We start from the raw sequence: 19,237 nt of genomic DNA on the forward strand, positions 1-19,237 counted from the left end.
CAGCTCAACCCTTTGGAGCTATCTTTTTGATTTTGTGAAATTTTTACAAACATTAGTTTGTTAGCTTTTGCTGAGATTTTGAACAAAGATCTTGTCCACATGTTTCTTCTGCTGAAGTATTCTGTGGGGTGGAGTGTGGGGGATATGATGTGATCAAAGGATGAAGACAGGATTTTGACAAGATCAAAAGTGCCGACTGATTTACACTACATTGTACAGGAGGACCCTGAACAAGTGTCACGGTCCAGTACAGGAGGTGACCCAGCAGGTCGGCGCCACCAGTGTTTCCTCCAGCTTTTCCTCTCGCACCTGCCACCCCTCCCACAATCGAGCATTTAACTCCTCTGGCCGCTCCCATAGATGCTAACTTAGTGCTCTTCTAGAACCCCTTCTTGACGAGCAATACGTCTCCTTGTATTATAAGAACTTCCTGATAATGCATTAGAATTTCGTTTTTTGTAGACGAGTCCGGTGCATTCTGCCCTCACGCTCCTTTATTCAATGCTAAGTGCTTTCCTTAGTTTTTCTAGTAATTTTAGGTGTAAAGATCATGTGTTGCTGCTTTACAGGTTTTAAACGATTTTAGATCCTTCAACTCTGACCCTCCCTTAATTAACATCACTGTCTTGCCAGATTGACACGGTGACTTGACTAACACTGACTGCCTTCCTCACCTCCATGGATGCAGCCGTTGTCCCCACTGTTGCTCTTCCTGAGAAGGTTCCCTTGGGTCCGTGAGGTTCTGAAACTCAGTGCTAACAATGTTCTGTGCACCTCACACACTGGCAAGAATACAGTGTCAGGCCGTCCAACCACTAGAACAGTTTTTTACATTGACAGTTGCAGGATTGTGTTTTTACACTGATCTTTTGCTAATGCAGTTAGCACTATGTTTTGCATGTATGATTAATAAATCCTTGAATCATACAACTGGTCATACTGGAATTTTTGAGAGCTTGGTGAACAGTCCCTCAGTGTGTCACTTGCCCTGTTAAAGCCCCAGGTTGTTGGGGAGGAAGAGTTGGCGCCTGGGGGACCTGAGTGATGTGAGCTGCTCACGGGTAGACAGCCAGCAGTTGGGTATGGGTGGGGTGCACATCCCGGGCCAGAGGTTTGGGGGGGGAACATGCATGTGGCGGTGGCGCTGGGCACAGCGGGACAGGGTGGAGCCTGCAGCTGTCCTACACAGTTACGTTCAAGTCGGCGCTGTAAATATCCCTGCTTGCTTGAAGACTCTTGTGGTTTTGAGTCTTTTATTTAGCAAAAGTTAAATACAGTTTGAAGATCAAATAGTTGTACAAGGTTTGTTACAGAACCAGTAGCCACCTCTTCACACACGCCCCAGAGGCAAGGACGATCTTGAACTTCGTGGGTCTAAACCACATGCTTGTCTCGCCGGCTTCCAGCTGCCCTGCCCCTTGTGGCAGGTAACAAACCTGCACACCCCCCTTGCCCATCCCTCAGCGTACTCATTTGGGTTGGCTCTCAGCTCACACTGTTGGGTGGCTCCAGCTTTGTGTGCAGCTGAGTTGTGAAGTAACGGCTTTTTTCCTCCCCCCACCTGTGGCGTCCCCTGAGGTCATTAACACGTTACTTACTTCTGCCTGTTGTCTAAATGGGTCCCTGCTGCTGAACTCCCGCGAAGGGTTCAGCTACACGAACATGGTCTCGATATCCGTGTTCCGGAAGTCTCGGTCACCCGGCCTCGCCCTCGTGTGCAATGTCTCCTCCACCCGAGTCCCTGGTTTGTTACTTTCTCACCTTGATCACACCCTCCCAAAGCGTCCTGAGAAAGGTTGTGTGGGAAGGTGGTCATTCTGAGCCCTAGCCATCTTTTAGAAGAAATCTTTTCTACTGTGATCCTTTGGGATGGGCTTGAAAATGTGGGTTAGAAAGAACTTCACCTACACGACTTTGAGACCAGAAGAACTAGATGGTGCCCGGCTCCCACTGTCAACCACTTGGAGGGGGATCTATGTAGGAGATGCTGGGATAGAGAGGGAGAACACTGTGGAACAAAACTCAAAATCATTTGTGGGGGGAAAAAAAAGAGACCAGGTTTGCTGGCCTGATAGAGCCTGATGGAACCACTGAGACTATGGCCCCTGGCTGCCCTTCAGGTCTGGAATTGAACCCACTCCTGTGGCTTCCAGCCAAATGAAAGATAGGCATATGAGTTGAACATGTACCTGAGGTAGATACACTCCTTGGAGAGAACAATCATGGGAGGAAAAAGGGTTGTGTACGCACAAGGAGACAGCTCAGGGGGCAGGAGTGCATGGAGGGATGGACACAGGGAAGAGGTAACTATGGGGAGGAAGTGGGAGGGGAGCTGTTGCATTGTGGGAAATTGTAGTCAATGTCATGAGACAAAGTGTATGTGAACTGCTGTATGGAAAGTGAATTTTCTCTGTAAATTTTCACCCAAATCACAATTGAAAAAAACAAAATGAACTTCAGATTTTGGAAGGCAGTTTCCCCCTTGTCTTCCATAGCCATTTCTCCTGCGTGAAGATGTCTTTTCCTTGGTTATCAATCTTGGGGATTTCCCTTGTCTCATGCCCCAAGGTTTCTCCACTGGGCTCCTGCCCTCGGAAGTGTGTGTCTGTTCTGTTTTGAGAATAGTGTTACTCAGATGCCGCGCCTCCCAGCACAGGCTCTCCCCTTCCCTTCCCCAGTCTCATTTTTGGTTTCACCCACTGGGATTTGCATCATGGTTCCGTTGCTCTGTTCCCAAGCACAGCTACAACAGCTGGAAGCTTCCCCTGGAGTCCTGTTTCAAGTGTCTGGTGGCCTGGGCTCCAGCTGACGGGTTGAGAACCTAAGAGCAGACTGAAATGGTGCACGGTGGGTGACAGGAGTGCAGTGCTGCTCTAAGTGTCAAGTCTTTGGAAATGTTTAGAAACGTACAGTGACCAGACATTGCCGTGCTGTGTCAACCATCCGTGACGAGTTATCTCCACAGCTGGCAGTCTCTGCAGGTCCTTGGCAGCAGGGCCGGAGGTGATCTGGCTGGGATGCTGGGGGTGAGGCCTGAGGAAGCTGCCTCTAGGTCAGGCTTCCAGGAGGCCCAGTCTCCCTCCCACAAGCACACGGGGCTAGGGTGCCACTTTCCCGTGAGCCACCGCACTCTGGCCGCTCGCCTCGCCTGCTTCACACGGCCCCCGGGACTGCGCTGTCAGCTGGGTTCCTTCCTTCCCTGCTCACGATACTCTGTGTCCAGCCACCTGATCCCCAGCTTCTAAGGCCTAACTCTTCTTGTCCCCTTTTCCCTGTCCTTAGGGGTTTCCTGCCATTTCACTGGGGCTCTCCAAAAAAAAAAAAAAAACCCACTGAACTCAGTGCTACTGACTTTATTCCAACTCGGCGACCCCCATGGGAGCTCTGGTGGCATAGTGCCTATGGCATCTGACTGCTAACCGGAAGCTGGTGATTCAAACCCACCAGCCACTCCTCAGAAGATAGCAATCTACTTCCGTAGTGATACCACCTTGGAAACCCAAGGAGGGGTCACTATGAGTTGGAATCAAGTCAACAGCAGTGAGTTTGGGAGCTCTGGTGGCGTAGTGCCTAAGGCATTTGACTACTAACCAGAAGGCTGGTGGTTCAAACCCACGAGCCACGCCTCAGAAGGATGGTTGGGCAATTTAGTTCCATAGAGATACCACCTTGCAAACCCAAGGAGGGGTTGCTATGAGTCAGATCCAACTCGACAGCAGTGAGTTTGGTTTTGTGGGTTTCCTGTCAGTTCACTGGTGGTGGTGGTGGTTAGGTGCCGTTGAGTTGTCTCCAACTCACAGCGACCCTACGCACAGCAGAATGCAACACCGCCCGGTCCTGAGCCAGCTCCACAATTCTTGCTACACTTGAGCCCATCACCATCGCCACTGTGTCAGTCCACCTCGTTAAGGGCCTTCCCCTCTTTCGTTGACCCTCCACCTCACCAAGCATGACATCCTTCTCCAGGGAATGGTCCCTTCTGACAACATGACCAAAGTATGTGAGATGAAGTCTGGCCATTCTCACCTCCAAGGCGCATTCTGGCTGCACTTCCGCTTCCGCCAGGGCAGACCTGTTAGTTCTTTCAGCATTCTTCACCAACACCACAGCTCAAAACCATCAACTCTTCTTCGGTCTTCCTTATTCATTGTCCAGCTCTCACATGCATATGAGGCGACTGAAAATACCATGGCTTGTGATCAGGTGTACCTTAGTCCTCAAGGAGACATCTATGCTCTTCAGCACTTGAAAGCAGTCCTTTGCAGCCAATTTGCCCAGTGCTATATATCATCTGATGTCCTTACTGCTGTTTCCATTGGCATCAATTATACAATCAAGCAATGTGAAGTCTTTGACAATTTCACTATTTTCTCCATTTCTCATAATGCTGCTTATAGGTCCAGTTGTGAGGATTTTTGTTTTCTTTATATTGAGATGTAATCCATACTGCAGACTGTATTCTTCAATCTTCATCAGTAAGTACTTCAAGTCAGCCTATTTTCAGCAAGCATAGTCATGTCATCAGTGTATCACAGGTTAATGATTCCTCCTCCAATGCTGATGTCATGTTCTTCATGTAATCCAGCTTCTCAGATTGAGTTAAGTATGGTGAAAGGATACAACCCTGATGCACTCCCTTCTTGATTTTAAACCATGCAGCATTCCCTTGTTCTGTTCGAACGAAAGCCTCCTGGTCTATATACACGTTCCTCATGAGTACAATTAAGTCTTCTGGAATTCCCATTCTTCTCATTGTTACCCACAATTTGTTATGATCCACAGAATCAAATGCTTTTGCACAGTCATTAAAATACAAGTAAACATCTTTCTGGTGTTCTTTACTTTGAGCCAAGATCCATCTGACATCAGCTATGATATCCCTTGTTCCACGTCCTCTTCTTAACCCAGCCTGCACCTCTGGAAGTTCTCTGTCAATATACTGCTACAACCATTTTTGAATTATCTTCAGTAAGATTTTACTTGCATGTGATATTAATGATATTGTTCAATAATTTCCACATTCTGTGGGATCACCTCTCTTTGGAATGAGTACAAATATGGATCTCTTCCAGTCAGTTGGCCAGGTAGCTGTCTTCCAAATTTCTTGGCATAACCAAGTGAGTGCCTCCAGTGGGGCATCCATATGTTGAAACATCTCAATGGGTATTCCGTCAATTCCTGGAGCCTTGTTCCTCATCAGTTCCCTTAGTGCAGCTTTGATCTCTTCCCTCAGTACCACTGGGTCTTGATCATGTATGCCACCTCCTGGAATGGATGAAGATCAATCAGGTTTTTTTGGTACAATGACTCTGTGTATTCCTTTCATCTTCTTTCGATGTTTCCTGCACCATTCAGTATTTTCCCCATAGAATCTTTCAATATTGCAACTTGAGGCTTAAATTTTTTCCTCAGTTCTTTCAGCTTGAGAAATGCCAAATGTGTTCTTCCCTTTTGGTTTCCTAACTCCAGGTCTTTGCACATTGCATTATAGTAATTGGCTTTGTCTCCTTGAGCTGCTCTTTGAAATCTTCTCTTCTGCTCTTTTATCTTGTCATTTTTTCCATTTGCTTTAGCTACTCTTTGCTCAAGGGCAAGTTTCAGAGTCTCTTTTTGACATCCATTTTGATCTTTTCTTTCACTGGGGCTCTCAAAAAAAAAAAAACCTCAGTGCCATCAAGTTAATTCCAACTCATAGTGACCCCCATTGGGTTTCTGAGGCTATAAATCTTTACAGAAGTAGATTGCCCCATCTTCCTTCCATGGAGCAGCTGGTGGGTTTGAACCATGGACCTGCCCAGCAGCCAAATGTCTACCCACTACACCACCAGAGCTCCTTCCTCTAGAGGGAGTGAAATTAGATGCCTATACAATCCACTCTTCAGCCAGGATGCCAAGACAACTCAGGACTTTGTTTACAGAACACAGATAAAAACACCTTCAACACAACTGCTGTGAGACTGCCCAGACAATGGACCTCCCAGCACTGTCCGGGCAGACAAGGATGACGTGTGTAAGTGCTGTGTGAGCTGAACTCTTGGAATCCGCCGGTCCACCTCAGCCAGAACGGTACTGAGGATTAAATTCATCCACTGCTGCTACTGGATGAGGTGGGGGAATATGGCCACTGGTCCCCGTCTTGAGGCTGTTAAAAGATGCCCAGTCAGTGCCTCCCAGAAGGATACCCAGCTTTCCACAGGATGTGTGGCTTCTCTGTCCTCACAACCGAGGAGCTGTCTGTGCAGGCGGGGAAATGGTACCCTGTGCGCCAAGATCAGCGTCCCCGTGGGCAGGATGAACCCCACTGGGGGCAGGGCTACCCGATGGCTGGAGTCCGCAGGCCCATTCGAGGCCTTAATACTGCCTACTGGTTTCTCACCCTCCTCAGGGCCGGGACACAGGCCAGCGGGAGGGGCTGCTGAGGTCCTGTGCACGCTGCCCTTGACTCCCACCCTCACGTCCCATCCCCTGCAGGCTCTCCTGACTCCAGATCCCACTGAGATCCACAATTTCCGCAAAGTTACCCAGTTGCTTGGAAGACCACTGAATGTAGTGACCTTCTAATTCCTAGTGATGAAAGTCCAACGTATTGGAAGACTAGGGTCCGAGTCAGTGTAACAACCACCAAGCTCCGTGTTCCCATAGCGGCCTTCAGAAGCTGGGGCTACACCGCGTCCCTGGCAGCAGCTCCCTGAGCCAGGCAGGAAACGCAGGCCGCTCTGTCCGAGACCACGCGGTCCAGCGCTCGCATCAGAACATCTGGCATGTGGTCCGTCAGCATCTTGGGGCCTATGAGGATCCTGCTGAATTCTGACTCGTGTGACCACTTGGCAGTGTAGTGTGAAGCAGAACAGCAAAACCTGGAAGATCCAAGTGGACACGTTAGTTATCGAGGCGTCACGGGCTCTGGACGGGTGTGGCACAGAAGGAGCCGGGTCAGACTCCACGCCCGTCCGGGCACCCGACACTGGCACTCACCTGCCCGAAGGACCCTCTTCCTCCAGGTGGATGATCCTGCCGGGGGGGTACAGCGGGGGGTACTTGGACGGGGAGTGCAGGGGGGACTCGTCGGAGCAGCTGTAGGCCGGGGACCAGTGTGCCAGCAGGCTCTGCTGCCCCAGGAGAGGCCGCGTGAGGTCCCCCTGCTCGCCCCCGTCCAGCTCCGTCGGAAAGCTGTCGGGGTCCCCTCCAAACAGCTCATACCAGCACCCGTGCAGCAAGATCTTGTACTGCCCGGAGAGATGGAAGGCATGTGACTGACGGGCTCTCACCGTCCCCGCGAGCACACCCTGATGGGGCTGCTCCTGTCACACCCAGCAAGCCAGAGCAGAGGGCCAGCAGCAGCCACCGGCCTCGACATCTTGGCTGCCAGGGCACCAGACCGTGGGGTTGGTGAGTGTGGGCGAGGCCCAACTCGGGTGTCTCCCGGGCAGTGGAACCATGGCATAACCTAGCCGTGGTCGAGTCACCCGACTCGTCATGGCCCCGCGTGCGTCAGAGCAGAGCTGCCGACGGGGTCTTCAGGGGCTGCTCTTGCAGTAGGCTGGACGCCTCTCGGGAGACTCTAACCGCCAGCCTTCCGGTCAGCGGTGGGCGTGCTAACTGCCCACACCAGCCAGGAACTCTATTCTACCTGCAGCAATGTTTACAAACAAAATCCTGCACATGCTTTAGGAAAAATTACTCTTCATTCTTTTCAGGCAATACTGCAAAGCAGTATGACCCTTCCACCAAAACATTAGTTATTAACTTAAAATATGCTTTTATAAGTGATGAGGAGAAGCTTTATTTGGAAAAAATATTGTGACTAGCAAGAAAGCCACAAAATTTCAGAAGACATAAAAGGTTAAAAAAAAATGGAAAATCGTCTTCCAGAAAGACCACATTTTGTATTTTCTCAAATTTCTGTCCAGACTCACCTGCACATCTTTGTCTCCTTCCCCTGCCTTGGCCATCCCTCTAGGAATCGTTTTTAAGCTTCTTTTTCAACTTTTCATTCATTACCTCATGGGATACAAACAGACGTCACCGTTCCCCATGACTGCGTGATACTCGGCACGGACAGACCAGCGCCTCCAGGATCTGGCAGCCTAGTTTCCATGCCCCGAGACAGTGAAACCAAAGGGCATCAGAGTACTGTCTGTCAGGAGACGGGAGGCGGAGCTCCTCGGGGCAGTTCAGGGGCCTGTTTTCACCACTGCTGTCTGGAGGGGGCAGGCAGAACCTGAACCCACGGCACGAGCTGCCCTGGCTCTGAGGCTACGAGGGAAGAAAGCCCCTTCCACTCTCCCAGTCTCCCAGAGGCCACGGCCCTGCAGCCCCTCTGCAAGTCCCCCCAGTCACCTTGGGCTTGTTACAGTGTGCGATCACCCGTAAGATTCTATTCTTCAGATCTTCCAAGTTGGTCACGCTTAACCTGTTCGGAAAGGGCCAGGTGAGACTGGGCAGCCAGTGTGTGTAACCCCCACCACACAGCCCCAGCCCCCCCACCAACACACCTGGGGATCACGTCCTTCCCGAGGACAAGGGACACGATGAAGTTCTTGGAGTATTCGTGGAGGGATTTGCTGAAATGCCAGAAGAAGGAGAAGAGTGAGTGTGCTGACCGTGCTGCCCACAGGGAGACATCCCGGGCCATCTGCCAGGTGAGAGGTGCCCCTCCTCCAAGTCCACTCTGTCCCGTGTCCTCCGTGCGTGAGGAGGAAGTGAGCTGAGAGACTTCAGCTACAACCGTTCACGGCAGCTACACCCGCACTGAGCAGAGGGCATCCGGCTAAAGTCTCAGCCGGGGTCAAGGTGCAATCCCACTGCAGGGTGTCAAAGCTGCGCAGAAAGGCCCCGCAGGAGCCCATCTGTGCAGGGGAGCATGAACCCCGAGTGACTGTGCTCAGTGAGGCGTCAACCCATGAGCTACATGCAGGCTCCAGGGCCCGCTGAGAAAGTGACAGGCTGCAGAAGGGCACTGAGCCTATGTGACCTTTGATCTAAGAAGGGAGAGGAACACAAAGAGCAGACACAGGCTGCTCCTGTGGAAACAGACGAGAACAGTCAACACGTAAGGCAAGGAACTGCCCCACGGCTCCCCGGGGGAGGGCCGGGAGGGAAGCCAGGTTTCCCTCCATGCCCCTCCGTGGCTACCAACCATGGCCGCCAGACTACAGTCACAGCATCAGGAACCAGAGGAAACCAGCCCACGTCCCGGTGTATTAACCACACGCAGGAGAATTAGATTAAGTGACTTTACAACAACAGAAACGTGTACACCCCCAGGAGCGTGTTCTGACAGTGACAGAAACGGCAGAGGAATCTCGGTGCAAACCCCCCAAGGCAGCTCGGAGGACAGGCCTGGCAACTTGCTCCCAGAAGGTCATGGCCTTGAAGTCCCCCTGGAGCCCAGCTCCACTGCACACAGGCTGGGCTGCCAGGAGGCCAAAGGGACAGGATGGCAACAGACGACAACGCTGTCAGATATGACCCTGTGGTGACTGTACTGCAACTGTGACTGACTTAGAGAAATGCAAGGAGCAAGGGCAACGTGGGCAGGCACCAAGACTGCTGACATAGGGAAAACCAAAGAATTTCAGCAAATACCAGTATACAATTAAATATATTCAGTAAAAACCCTGACTTTCCATCTTAGTCGGAAGCATCAATGTGAACTAAGGACATATATTCTCTGTAGAATAAAAGAAAAGTATTCTCTGGCACTTTCCACGACTAGCCTTGTGGCGAGAGTCCCCCTACCAGCGCACAACCATCTCCAAATACCTTTTCCCTATGAAAGGATCCGGCACACCTTGGAGAAAGGGTTGGCTCCAGATGTGGAACAGACAGAAAACTGAGCCTGAAACACTGTTGTACCAGAAAACAGGAAAACTATCAGGCAACTGGGGTGTGTGACCAAAGTTTGGAGAAGCTGACTATGATGGGCCTGCTGGCCAAAGATGGGACAAGCTGAACACCAGAAGGCCGAGTACTACGGACTGAACGCGGTGCGCTTCAACTCATCAGTTGATGTGTGCAGCCCCTAGTAACACAAGGCATCTGTAAGAGCCTCTGGCGGCAAACATCAGAGACAAGCAGGCAGCACGTGGCCCCACACACTAACCCGACTCTCTCATCTCAGACACATCTACCCTTTTGTAGAATTACAAGTAACCATGGAGGCAGACAGAGCAACACAGCAAATGCCACTCTGAGTGGCCAGGTCCAGAATCGGGCACTGTTCTTCAGAACAAATGACCTGGCTTCTCTGACAAAGAGGGAAAACTGAAGAGGAGCGGGCGATCGGTAGGCCACTCAGACGGCTGAGACAAACCCACCACGTCCACCACGAGGAGCGACGGGGTCTCCACACTTGTATTTTCCACATTGTGATGGACACAAACTCCTCCCATAACCAGGACACAAGCTTGTAGACAATGGCCCAGGTAAGTGTGCCAAGTCAGGACATGTCCAAAGACTGAACTTAGAATTCTGTCATTCAGCAAATCAAAGCTACAGGCAGAGGCCTGAGAAAGGCCAGGCATTCCTTCTTCTACAACTTCTTAGTCTCAAAACACAAATTTCACCCGAGGAGGAGGAAACAGAAGAAGTGACACAGATGAGTGTTGCCCCCATGGTCAAGTGGCGCCACGTTCCACGTGAGGAGACGTTACCTCAGCAGCCCTCTGGGAGGTGAAAAGGCGTAGCACCTGACGTGTGGGTAGGCGCCCCTCAGCATGAGGGCCAGCAGGGCTGCGGCGCCGGCCCCCAGACTGTGCCCCACCAGGACCAGCCGGTACTCCTGCAGAACGGAGCAGAAGGAGGGGAGGTTGGAAGGAGGAAATGGCCAGTGAGGAAACGCAACCAAAGACAAGTAAAGAGACTCTTACAGGAGCAACGCTGAACGCTTGGCTCAGAATCCCGTCGTTGAGGAGTCGTCGGTAAACATAGCGGGCGGCTTGAGCGATGCCCTAAACACGCAGACAGAGAAGGTGGCGATTAGTCCCCAGACCAGGCTGCTCCCACCAGGACCCCGAAGGCAGGGCTGCATGTGTACACACTTGGGTAATTCTCAAATGTCAGCGTCACGGGATTGGCGGCCACAGAGGCTGAGCACTGCCTCGCCCTGGCTCCTCGCACAGAACGTGAGGAAGTGTGTGCTCTGCAGGCGTCTGAGTGAACAAATGAACGTCTGAGTGAACGAGTCAGGAAGGCCTCCGCATGCCAGTGGTTCTCTTGTGGCCTTTCTGGAACTGACTTGGATCACAAATGCCCAATTCTTTTTCTTTTTTAAATTGTGATTTGGGTGAAAGTTTACGGAGCAAGTTCATTTTCCATTCAGCAGTTCACACCGTTGTCTCACGACACTGACTGAGTTCCCTGCAATGCAACAGCTCTCTTCCCACTTCCTCCCTGTGCTGACCTCTCCCCTGTGTCCTTCCCTCCCATGCACTCCCGCCCCCTGAGCTGTCTCCCTGCACACACACTGCCCTTCTGATCTCCCAGAATTGTTCCAGGGAGTGTAAATGGTCACCCCGGATGCCTGTCTACTGTTTGGCTGGAAGCCTCGGGAGCGAGTTCAATTCCAGGCCTGAAGGGTGACTAACAGCCACGGTCCCAGAGGTGTCACCAGTCTCTATCAGACCAATAAGCCTGGTCTTTTCTGTGCATCTGAGATTTGTTCCACATTGTTCTCCCACTCTATCCAGGACCTCCTTCACTGGTCCCTTTCCGAGTGGTTGACCGTGGGAGCTGGGCACCACCTAATTCTTCTGGTCTCATGGTCATGTAGGCTGAGGTTTCCATGGCACCCCAGTCCTTTAGACTACTGTTTCCATGAGTCTTTGGGTTTTTTCATTCTTCTTTGCTCTGGATGAGGAGAGACCCATAATTGCATCTAGACAGGCACTTGAAATCTTTTAAGACCCCACTCGCTACTCACTAAAGTAGGATGTAGAACAATATTTTTGTGTAGTATGTTATGCCAATTGAGCTTGCCATCCCCTGCTAACACAGCCCTAACAACTGGCTTCCTCAGGGTGGCTGGCTAGGCAAGAAATGATCATAACTTTAAATGTCCAATCTTTTTAAGTGACTTTAAAACACACATCAATGACACTGACTAAGCACCCCATTCCTGCAAAGGAAAACGGCTACCATCAGACGTGAGTTCTGGGGAGATCCGACCTGGGCTTAAATGCGTGTGGGACCCTGCACGGCAGCCCGGGCCTCATCCTTCTGCAGCATCTACTGGAACAGGGAAAGGCACAGGAGACGGCGGGGCCACCTCTAAAGCCACGCACGTCCCTGCGACTCGGGGACTCTACCTTTCTGCGAGTGGAACACCCACCCTGGCATCAAAGGGAAGAGACAGGAAGGCGCCGGCGTCCTGTGGGCAGTGTGACAGCTCTGCCTGGCAAGCCACCACTGCCCCTCTACCCCCTCCAACCGTGCAATGCACAGATTCAGTGCCTGCGACGTGGCACACCTGCGTGCTCAGAGCTGACGGAACACAGGCCACAGGCACTGTGGCGCATCCTGGCACAGGCATGAAACACACAGAACGCCGAGATGGTTTCCAGTTATTGGGGCAGCACTGGAGCCCCCCTTGGCACCATGGAGGCCAAGAGTAGGCACACATCACAGCCCTGGCCTCAGTCAGCCGCTGTCCACCGTGAACACCCAAAGGACAGGAGAGGCCTGGTGAAGGCTTCCCATGCACCAAACACCTGCAAGACTAGACTGCAACCAAGGCCACACACACAGGACATGGAGGCCACTGCAGCCAGCTGGTGCTGTCCCTGTGACAACCTGAGCCAGCGTCCACTGACAGCAACACGAGCTCAGTTAATTATTCCCTGTGTTTTCTTCACATACGTGCACCCAACCCCATACCCACCACCGTGGAGTCGATTCCGACCCACAGCGCCCCTAGAGGACAGAGTGGAACTGCCCACAGGGTCTCCAAGGCTGTCAGTCTTCACAGGAGCAAAGCCCAAACCACACCCGCTGCTGTGGAGTCCATTCCGACCCATAGCGCCCCTAGAGGACAGAGTGGAACTGCCCACAGGGTCTCCAAGGCTTTATGAAGCAGACTGCCACATCTTTCTCCCACGGAGCAGCTGGTGGGTTCACACTGCCGACTTTTCAGTTAGCAGCCAAGTGCTTAATCCCTGCCCCACCAGGACTCCTCGTGTACCAAATAAGTCAGGTTGGAGTCTTTTGTGAATTGAGGCACAAAAAGTAGCTGAGGGGTCAAGACTTTCCTGAGACTATCAAGCTTCTACTTAGCAGCAGAGAAAAATGCCTAAATTTCGCACGTTCCTGAAAAGCACACACCATCACGGGACATGGGCTCCAGCGCCTACAGACTCTTTCGAGAACTTTTTTTTTTTTTTCCTTCATATTAAGCATTTTAGTTAGCACAGAAGTAGTAAATATCTTGGTTCAAGAAACACAGCATAAAAAGTATATAAAGTAAAGTCTGAGTCCTGGCCCCCACCCCTTACTTCCTCAAGCTTCTCCCCAGAAGTGACCTCTGTGAATCTGTGGGAGTGAATCATGACAGACGTCCCCCCAAATGTTGAACACTGCTCCCCTCACAGCTCAGCTTTCAGCCCCACAATAGACAGGTCTATGGGACAACACCGGGGAGGTACACACGCCTCAGAACAAGCAACCCTGCGGACTCAGAAGGGCAGCAGGTGCCCAGGGAGAAAGCCCCGAAGGCAGGAAGGGAAGGAAAGACGGGCAACGGAAACAGGAAACCCAGGGAGGAGGGGGAGGAGTGTGCTTCTGCTCTGGGGGTTGTAATCCACACCCCGAGATAAAATGAGCCTGCATTGTTGAAGGGAAAGCTAAGCTGCTGCTGTGTGAACCTTCACCCCACCCACAATGAAAAGCTAGAACTAACTGCTCCGGGCTGTCCTCTGGCGGCCACGTGAACCCATCCAGGAGGAGTGATTCTCACAGGGCCCAGCGTCCATGGGGGGTGCTTACTGTCCCTGTGACCTGTTGTGGACTGCGCAGCAGCAGCGTCTCCCGGAGAACGCACTGCTCCGAGAGGGAAGGCGAGCCCAGGGTCTGGGCACAGACTGGGCCCGAGTGTCCAGGCTGACACTTCCTTCCCACGAGGACTCGAGCCAGGTCATCACTCTCACCTCAGTTTCCCTTAAAAAGCCAGCAAAGAGCGAAGCTCACGGCCGCCGTGAGAACCAACATGGGGAACGCAGCCCGCCTCGGCCAGGAAACGGCTTGTGGTCGCCGCAAGAACCGACATGGGGAACGCAGCCCGGATCAGCCAGCAAACGGTGAGCTCATGGCCACCGTGAGAACCGACACAGGGAACGCAGCCCGCCTCGGCCAGCAAACGGTGAGCTCGTGGCCGCCGTGAGAACCGACACAGGAACACAGCCTGACTCGGCCAGGAAACGGTGAAGCTTGTGGCTGCCGCAAGAACCGACACGGGGAACACAGCCTGGCTCGGCCAGCAAACGGTGAGCTCGCGGCCGCCATGAGAACCGACACAGGACACAGCCCGGCTCGGCCAGGAAACGGTGAGCTCGCGGCCGCCGTGAGAACCGACGCGGGGAGCGTGGGCCATCTCAGCCAGCACTCGCACGTGTCAGAATCCAGAGAAGGGCAGAGTCAGAAGCTCCTGGGCCCTCAGTTTCCCCTCACGAGACACTCCGGACCACACCCGCGGGGCCGCCTACCTTATGTGCCACACAGTCTTGCAGCTCGGCCCCTAAGTCGAGGGGCTCACTCTCCGCAGACAGGTCAGTGAGGACATCCTACAACAGAACACAGTGAGGGGACAGGCCATCACCTGGGCAGATGAGGTTGGGGTGGCTGTGCACCATCTGAGCTGATGGGGAGACCCTGGGGTCTGTGGGGAAGTGAGGCAGCTGAGTGACAGACCCTGGATGCCCGGACCCGGGAGAGAAGCCAGCAGCAGGCATCCTGAGGCACCCGCACACGGCTGGCTCCAGGCCAGGCCTGGGCTGCGGGGAAGACACCAGATGTCTGTGACACACGCTCCGCTAGGTGGCCACAAAGTCCAAAGCCTGCACCAGGGCTCTGAGCAACGTGTGTTCTTGTTCTCAAGGGGCTAAAAGTCAAAAGCTAGTGGAAATCCAAGACAGAGAACGAGGCAGATCAGACCACAGAGGGCGAGCACTGGGGGGCGGAGCGGGCGCTAGGGGACAGCAGGGCCAGTGACCCAGCCAGCAAAGCCATGATCTGGAACCGGAACTTTAGACTGAAAGCTGTGGGGAGTGCTGAGTGGTCCCTGAGGAATGACCTGGGCTGAGCCATGTTTGAGCAGGCACGCTCTGCAGGCGCACAGGACGGACTGGAGAGAATGGAGCCGGGGCAGCAGTGAGAGAAAACGGCCAGAGACCAGGGCAGAACCGCACACCCCATGGACGGGGCCACGAGCCAGGAGACACCAAGACGACTTACACAGGCAACCGAGGGACACTGGTGGGAGGGGAAGTGGGAGGCCGAGGGAGAGCAGAGCTGGGAGAAGAAGGGGAGGCTGGGCTTCTGGGGGGCCCCTGGGAAACCCAGACCCATCTGGAGACTCGGCCTGCAGCCAGGAGCAGAGCTGCAGCCGGGGCGGGCCAAGTGCCGCACCGAACTGGCAGAGAGCACAGTGGGATGAGGGCACCCACTCTGGGTTAGCAGAGAAGTAACAGCTGGGAGATGAGACTGCAACCAAGAGCAAACCAACAGAAAGGAGAGGGGTTTCAAGAGCAAGTGTCTTTTGGGGCAGAGAAGCCTGAGGTGAGGAAGGCAGGGGATCACTGGGCCTGAGGATCGAAACACGCCATTTCTCACTGGACCTGGAGCAGCAGCCATGTGGGAACCCACAGGCCCAATGAGGCAGACAAAACAGCTGTGTGACCGGGGCTAGCACACTGGGCTTCCTGCCCCATCTAGTTTTGGGGTTCTGGGTGTGGAAAACTGGAGGGTCACCCAGATCTGGGGCAGAAATCAGGTGGGAGGGGAGGCAAGCGGGTCTCCCTCAAAAACTCCCCTTTTAGGAGCCAGACCTGCTGCCGTCTGAGTCCGTCTCTGACGTTTTCCCGTTAAAGGAACGTTGTCGTCCATCCTCGCACAGAGGGACTGTCCCACATCCCCACTCCATCCCTGGTTTTCCTTGTGTCTAATGGAATGTTCTTGCTTCCAGCACAGGACCTCCCAGCACTGGTAGCTAGCCTCCCCGGAGCCCAGCCCCACCTCCCGATTCATGGGCCTGTTACCTGGAGAGACATGGTTCCTCTCACGGCAACCACAACAGACTCCTTTCTGTGGTCCAGAGCCACTAGAAAGGGGAGCTCGTACACCTGCGGGACCAAGAGACACATGCATGAGCCTGGCTCTCCAGTGACAGACACCCAAGACCCATCACAGAGACAAGGGCCGTGGACGCCTCTCCCTCATGCTTGCAGAGCGTGATGCCCGATATCCTGTAAACAAAGACGAACCATCTTCTACGAGACGCGTCCTATGCTCTCTGAGCACCCCTCTGACCTCCACGATGCTGTCACAGAGAGAATATGACCTAACGTCACCTGCCTCGTTTCTGCCCCCAGCATCACCGGGGAGTCGATGCATACAGCGAGTCAACTGCAAGTCACCCTTCGGGGCAAGGACACAGCAGGGGCTCACCACAGACCCTCCTCAGGTCACCACCAGCCCAGGCACCACCTGGGGTGAGGACCAGTGTCATCAAGCACAAGGTCTAACCGGTTAGAACCCCTCCAGAGTCACCTACTTTGTGTCTGAACAAGGGTGAGGATCCCGAGCGATGCAAGTGGTTCACGCACTCGGCTGCTAGTCAAAAGGCTGGAGCTCGGAGTCCACCTAGAGGTGCCTCGGAAGAGAGGCCTGGCATCTATTTCCCAAAAGTCAGCTGCTGAAAACCACACAGAACACGGTTCTACCTGCCGCACGTGTGGGGGCGCCCTGAGCTGGAGCCAACTGAATGCAACTGCAGGCAGCTCTGGGGGCGCAGTGCCCCAGGCACCTGACTGCGAACCTGAGGCTGGCGGTTCAAACCCACCAGCCACTGCTCAGAAAGAAGGAGGGCCGATCTATGTCTGTAGGGCTACCACCTCAGAAACCCAAGGAGGGGTCGCTATGAGTCAGATCTGACTCGACGGCAGTGAGTTTGGGTTTTGGTTTTGGTTTGGATACAATGGTGGCAAGGTTGGGGCACCAAGGTTTTGATCTCATATAAGCATCACTGAGAACCACCCAGCTGGGAGCTGTAATTCCAGGCTGACACCTTCAGAGTCGGAGTCCTGAGAGGGCACCACAGGGGTGCTGGGGTTAGCTGACCTCGGCTGGAGCTCAGCTCTGCCGCTCCCTGCTGGGTGACCTCAGGCACACGCCCCTCGTTCTCCCCATCTCGTCTTTGCAGGGGATCCAAGATCACCAACCCCAAAGGCTGGGGTGCAGACTGAGAGGAGAAAACAGCCGGGTGGGGCGGGCAATCGGCAAAGACAGCAATTACAAGGACGACGGTCACTCAGCTATGAAGGTCACTTGTCTGGAACAAGCAGAACTGACCGCGGCTTCCTTCTCCTCCCTCAACAGAAGAAGATGCCCTGATGACTGAACTGTGCGTTGACTCCTGGATAAGGTGCCCACAGGACAGAGACTTTCCATGAAAAACGTTCTCCAAACGTATCAGCTCTTTCTTCCATCAGCACAGGGTGATGCCCAGGCTGTTAGTGGCCCCCCAGTGGGCTGCAGACAGGGCCTGCTGACAATACTAGACAACCTCGTGCCAGCATTCTCGGTCCACATTCTGACTTCACTGGCTGGGGTGGCCTGCACATCAGCATTGCTGACAGCTCCGTGGGTGACTCTAAACCCAGTTGTTTGGGACCCGCTGGCCTCGAGAGCAGGGCACCAGGGTCCCCTGTTGTTGGCACTGCAGAGGCACCTGGGAGCTTAAACACTGCTAAGCCCAAGCCCCACTGCTAGAGACGCTGGCTCACTTACCGGGGCTGCTGCCGGTGTGATCTATGCACCGCATCAGTGGCCCTCAGACTGGCACAGGTGAGAAGTCCTGGGGAGCTGAGACACCCCACCAAGGCCTGCAGCAAGTGGAGCCTGGCCTCTGCAGTTCACTGCGTTCCCAGGGGATTCTGACCCCACCCATGTGAACCGCTGCACCACTACGGATGGACAAAGACCCAGAAACAAAATCGTGTGACCCAGAAACTCGAGTGGGATTAATGCTGAATGTCACTCCTTGCTCTTCTGGAAAAGACGGCCTTGTGTGGAAAACTCAGCATGGGGTCTCCACAGAGGTTTTACAGAGGTGGGCACCAAGGGATCTGCGAGCCCCCACAGTGACATGCAGAACTTGGAAACTTGGGGGGGACGTGTCCATGGATGGATATCTATGCACATTTTTCTGGGGAAGCAATTCACGATTTTCATCAGAATTTCCAAGGACTCTACTGTGGACTGAACTCCATTACAGATTAAACAGTGTCCCTAAAAATACATGTCGATGTGGCGAGGCCATGCTTGTCAGGAATCATCCTCCATTCTGAGACCTGATGAAATGACCCCGTGTGCCGTGCACCCGGCTTCTATGACGTTAACAAAGTAGGGGTGGTGATGCCGAAGAGCAGGACGCAATCATGGGGTTGGGCAGAACCTCCAGCCTCTCTTCAGACACCAACGGGATGGAACGAATGAGGACAGAGCACAGGGACTTCCTGCCAAGAACGAAGAGCCAGGAGCAGAGCGCGTCCTCTGCGCCTGGGGTCCCTGCGCCGAGAAACTCCCAGCCCCAGGGAAGACTGATGACAGGAAGTTTCCAGAGATGACAGAAAAAGCCTTGCCTTACAGCTGGTGCCTGAGTCAGACTCCTAGCCTCCTAAACTGTGAGAGGATACACTGTTGTCTGTCAAAGCCACCGCCCTGCGGTATTTCCGTTACAGCAGCACTAGCGAACTGAGGCAGACTCCACGGATTCCAGAGAAGACCCACTGCTGACTCTGGACGTCACGCGAAGATGCGCTGTCTGACTCAATGTCACGGGAAGGGCCGCTGTCTGACTCTCAATGTCACAGGAAGAGCCGTGCTGACTCTCAATGTCACGGGAAGGGCCGCTGTCTGACTCTCAATGTCACGGGAAGAGCCGCTGTCTGACTCTCAATGTCACGGGAAGGGCCGCTGTCTGACTCTCAATGTCACGGGAAGAGCCGTGCTGACTCTGGACGTCACG

The 19,237-nt window shown here is 53.6% G+C and overlaps 1 protein-coding gene across 1 annotated transcript in view; it reads right to left on the reverse strand.

Annotated features, from left to right (window-relative positions):
• Nucleotides 1–6,661: 6,661 nt before the first annotated feature.
• Nucleotides 6,662–19,237, reverse strand: part of DAGLB (diacylglycerol lipase beta) — a 31,546-nt gene continuing 18,970 nt past the window's right edge. Inside the window, exons 8-15 of the mRNA XM_042781035.1 lie at nucleotides 16,248–16,331; nucleotides 14,697–14,774; nucleotides 10,872–10,952; nucleotides 10,656–10,783; nucleotides 8,496–8,564; nucleotides 8,341–8,413; nucleotides 6,976–7,226; nucleotides 6,662–6,857 (exon numbers count right to left, since the gene is read on the reverse strand). Of these exons, the coding sequence (XP_042636969.1) occupies nucleotides 6,662–6,857; nucleotides 6,976–7,226; nucleotides 8,341–8,413; nucleotides 8,496–8,564; nucleotides 10,656–10,783; nucleotides 10,872–10,952; nucleotides 14,697–14,774; nucleotides 16,248–16,331 (960 nt within the window). The remainder of the gene's footprint in view (nucleotides 6,858–6,975; nucleotides 7,227–8,340; nucleotides 8,414–8,495; nucleotides 8,565–10,655; nucleotides 10,784–10,871; nucleotides 10,953–14,696; nucleotides 14,775–16,247; nucleotides 16,332–19,237) is intronic.

Source organism: Orycteropus afer, unplaced genomic scaffold (assembly GCF_000298275.1).
Source record: "Orycteropus afer afer isolate SDZICR_OR568_19922 unplaced genomic scaffold, OryAfe1.0 scaffold00006, whole genome shotgun sequence".
NCBI classification, from domain to species: Eukaryota; Metazoa; Chordata; class Mammalia; order Tubulidentata; family Orycteropodidae; genus Orycteropus; species Orycteropus afer.